This window comes from Entamoeba invadens (assembly GCF_000330505.1).
Source record: "Entamoeba invadens IP1 unplaced genomic scaffold scaff_1105074724328, whole genome shotgun sequence".
NCBI classification, from domain to species: Eukaryota; Evosea; order Mastigamoebida; family Endamoebidae; genus Entamoeba; species Entamoeba invadens.
The window spans coordinates 102,655-107,085 of record NW_004440100.1 but is presented as its reverse complement, the minus strand read 5'-3'; the positions used below and the strand labels follow the sequence as shown (position 1 = coordinate 107,085).

General features: G+C 32.9%; 3 protein-coding genes across 3 annotated transcripts; 1 reads left to right on the top strand and 2 right to left on the bottom strand.

Annotated features, from left to right (window-relative positions):
- Window positions 1-104: 104 nt before the first annotated feature.
- EIN_316580 (hypothetical protein) lies at window positions 105-1,024 on the bottom strand (the record flags this gene model as incomplete). Its single annotated transcript, XM_004253682.1, has 2 exons — window positions 105-803; window positions 866-1,024. The coding sequence occupies 2 exons, from the start codon at window positions 1,022-1,024 to the stop codon at window positions 105-107; spliced, it is 858 nt and encodes a 285-aa protein (XP_004253730.1).
- A 443-nt stretch (window positions 1,025-1,467) lies between these two features.
- EIN_316570 (guanylate kinase, putative) lies at window positions 1,468-2,034 on the bottom strand (the record flags this gene model as incomplete). The annotated part of the gene is made up of 1 exon (XM_004253681.1): window positions 1,468-2,034. One exon carries the CDS (start codon window positions 2,032-2,034, stop codon window positions 1,468-1,470), a length of 567 nt encoding a protein of 188 aa, XP_004253729.1.
- A 1,262-nt stretch (window positions 2,035-3,296) lies between these two features.
- Window positions 3,297-3,951, top strand: EIN_316560 (hypothetical protein; the record flags this gene model as incomplete). Its single annotated transcript, XM_004253680.1, has 2 exons — window positions 3,297-3,431; window positions 3,472-3,951. 2 exons carry the CDS (start codon window positions 3,297-3,299, stop codon window positions 3,949-3,951), a joined length of 615 nt encoding a protein of 204 aa, XP_004253728.1.
- Window positions 3,952-4,431: the final 480 nt, after the last annotated feature.

Below are 4,431 nucleotides of genomic sequence, written 5' to 3'. Positions count from 1 at the left end.
GCTCTGCGATATAATCGTAATCAACGTTGTTGTTACTATTTAATGTTATTGTTTATCAGGTATAGTCTATAATTCAATAATAAACAAATAAAATTGAGACATAATTAACCAGCAAGTACAGCGTGTTCTGTGATGGCGTCATTGACTGTCGGTTGTTCGACTGCTGTGTTCGATTCTGGCAACTCGACTGCGACTGTCCCAGTTGTGGTGGGTTTAACGTCGTCAGTCACCGAGACGACATGACCTTTGTCATCGAACTTAACATCTTCATATGGTTTTTGCTCGTCTTCCTTTTGTTTTTGTTTCAACTTGAAATAGTTGATAAAGAAGAAGGAGAGAATGATGGAGTGGAGTACGCTGATAATGCCGACTATCACTTCATAAAAGCCAAAGACAATGTAATGTGTCAAGTAGCAACTTACGGACGTTGGAACTATGCCGGTCGGAGAGTTGAATTTGACAGAGGATAACAATTCGTTCTTACAAAAGTTATTTGAACCAATGGAAATCACGATCTCTGTGATACCGACACGGATCATACAGATGGAAATAAGTATATACCCAAATAAGAACACAAAAGCCTTTCTCTGCACTACCAAAATGCCGAAAAGATACGACGCTAATGAAAGTCCAACCAACGTGATGGTCACGGCCAAGTGGCAAATGACTTGGAAGAAAAGTGGCGGCATGCATTTGTAGCTCAGGTCTCCCGTTGAAATGTGGTATGTAAATTCCAACGGCAAGTGTTCCGAAAACGGTTTTGCGCCACATGTCCCATCAAGTGGTCCTTTGCTCAAATTCATCTATTTGTCAACCTTATGCCATTTCTCTTATTCTATCGAGGAAAAGAAGTAATACGACAAACATAGTATTCACCATCTCTTTCAGTATCACCGAAGAGTGAAAATTGGTATCCAGTTGCTACAAGAGCAAGGAGGAGAGCAACAATTGAAAATGCGGAAACAACGTAGAAAGACTTATTTGAAGCGACATTTGCCTTGAAGAAACCAACTGGTGACGGCATGATTTATTCTGTTCAGTTTCAAGACAACTCCTTTTATTTGCCAATCTTAACTTTTTATAGTAAAAAAGTTTGTTCTTTGTGTGTGTTTCTGACTTTCGTGTGGTCAAGGCGCCCAAAAGTTGCTTTGCCTTGTTTTTTGTATTTATCACTTTATTAATTATTCAACTATTTTGTATAATATTTTTAATCTAATCAGTAACAGATATCCAATACCATTATCACTAAAACTCCATAACCTTCATATGTATTAAAAACAATTATTTTGTTATTATATTATCAAAACACTATAATAAGAAATATCAAAACAAGTTATTGTATTATATGTAATAGTTTGTTTGTTAAAATAATAGTACATATCTTATGATTGGGTAATGGAGGGTGCAATTCACTTCTCAAAATACCAAAGGTTTATAAAAAGAAAACAACACGTAAGAAGCACGTAGTTAAACGTCGAAATGTTGGAGAATGACCTTGTCAAGTTCGGGGAAGGTAGCTTCCCTTGTTGTGTTGACAATAACATAATCAGCATCCTTCTCACCTTCCATCTCTTTAATTGCGTTGGCCAGTCTGACCTTGATTTGTTCTTCAGTCTCTGTGTTTCTTCCTCTTAATCGCTGTTCAAGAACTTCCATTGATGGCGGCGCAACAAATAAATAGAATGCGTCGACTTTTCCACGGACTTGTTTACTTCCTTGTACGTCGATGTCCAATATAGCAATTTGGTGGTTAGCATTAATCCGTTTAATTTCCTGCAGAGAAGTACCATAAAAAGCAGTGTGAACATGGGCATGTTCGACAAACTCGTTGTTGTTGATCATCTCTTTCATCTTTTCTTCAGTGATAAAATTGTACTCGACGCCATCTCTCTCTTTACCACGTGGTTTTCGAGTCGTGTGGGAAACGCTGAATGAAAATTTATTTGGGAACTGTTCCATTAAGTGAGAAACGAGGGTCGACTTACCAACCCCACTTGGACCCAAAATTACAAGTACTTGGTGTTTCCCTGACATGCTATTTTTTAGAAGTTTTTTAAAACAATTTATTACTATAATCGTTGTTTAATTCTAGTTACTTTTATGTATATCATTATATAGTTAAAAATAATAAAAAATAAACTATACTATTAATAATTGAAAGGTGTTTATATTTTTATCAATGAAAATTAGAAATAACTACTCAAATTTATTTTCATTAATATAGTATAATATAATATACCAACTTACTGTATTTCAAAAGTTGATATAAGATTATAATAAAAATACTATATAATAATACACCAAAAAAAAATATTAATTTATTAAAATTTGTTTTGTTATTTTATTATCGAATTTATTTATAATAATCAAACTAATTTTTTTTAAAATAAAATACAATCAATAAAACGTTTTATAGATTGTTTTAATGTTTGAAACTGTTTTGAAAAAAATTTTAAACTTATAACAAAAACAAAAATTAGACAACAATTGTTTTTTAGCCAAATACCCAAAATATATATTAAATTTCGGTATATAAATAAATATACTTGTATCAAAAATAAAATTGTTTTTCAAAACAATGTTTTTTGTCTCTTCTCATTCAAGCATATAGATTATACAAGAACAAATCATTTTAAACTATATTTTATTAATTACTTTACTAGAGGACAAACTTCAAGACTTCAAATAGGTAAACTATGCTCCACAACAAAAAGATATATTACTTTTAGTTGTTGAAATGTTTGATTAGATTTATTTTCAATTTAGTTGTTTTTTTAGATGTTTAAAAAATACAAGTTAAGTGTCGTTTTATAAAAAAAAGAACTTATAATTTGTTCTGACAATCCTTTAAAAAACAGGTTGAAAACCCACTATTTGCACTCAAGCCCTAAAAATACAAAGAGAAAAGATCAGCCAATTACCCATTATTCAGCTTATCGATTAAGTAAATGTAATTTATTTTGGGTTATTTTGTTCCCACTGTTTCCACTTAACTTCCCTATTATTTCATAACGCGACCGAAATTGTTTGAACGAAAAGTCAAATTTTATTGGAGTAAAAAGTGGAAATTGAACATTAAATAAAAAACCACAATATAATAACAAAAGAACCAGATCGGAATGGTAAAAATGAATCGAAAATAGAGAATTTTTAGAAGAACTTTTTATTTTTGCTTGGAACAGAGAAGAAGAAAAAACGAGCAACGAATTAAAAAGAAAGCTATACGATACCATCTCTAAACAAGAAAAAAAGTTAAATTTTAAAACCAAAAAGGAACTAAAAAAGAGAAAAACACTATGGCCGTAAAAGAGGACGACTTGACATTAAAAGTCTGTGTGATGGGTGATGAGAAAACAGGAAAAACATCGTTTGTCAGACGTATGCTGGACGACACGTTTTCGGAAGAACCCCAACCATACGACAACCCGGCTGTTTGTCTTATTATTTTATTTGTCAAGCACTCACAGAAAGGTCACTAAAGAAATTACATATGAAGGAAACAAGATTATGTTGACTGTGATGGACCAACAAGGCGATGATTCCGGCATGACGGCTACTTTTTTCAACAACGCAAATATGGTTGCCGCTGTGTGTAGTTATAAAAGCAAGGACTCCCTCAATAACTGCAAAAACTGGTTATCTTATGGTGACAGGTACATCGGTGGTGATTACTTGAAATCTCTTATTGTGACATTTTCCGATGAAGAGACAAAAGAATTTACTAAGGAAGAGGCCCAAACTGTGGCTACCAACGTAAATGCTCAACTCTTTGAGATCTCAAGCAAAACGGGTGACAACACCAAGGAGACATACAACGAAATTATGAAACTCCTTAACGCAAAATTCATTGCCGTAACAGCCGCCAACCAGAAAGGTGGTAAGAAGGGCAAAGAGAAAAAGGATGCCAAAGACAAAAAAGATGGAAAAAGCGGGAAATGTTTACTCCTTTAACTGTTCTTTCGGTGTTTTTCGTTCATTTTTTGTGAGTGGTTTCATTTAGGGTTGGTTCACAATCATTTTTTTTAATTTCTATTAAACAAACATCTCATTTTTCGTATAGAAATCGGGATGAATTGTTTGAAGCTTTGTTAACAAAAGTTTTCTTTTTTTATACCAACACTTCATTTGAATAATTTAAATAATAATAAAAAATTAAAAAAATTGATAGTTCATTGAAAGAGTTTTAATTTTTGTTCTATAAAATAGAATAAGATATATATATAATTCATCGAATCAATTAAGTACAATCAACAATCACTTCTTTAAATACTCGTTCAAAGCCCTGTAATTGGGAAGTGGAACAAAAGCATAGGTCGACGGGATCTGAAAGAGCAAGTCATCTACAAAGGCTCTGGACACCCCATTCACTGCGTCTTGGACGCGATGGTCATCGCCATTTGTTGCAAGGATGAAGGCAAAGTCTTGAACAAC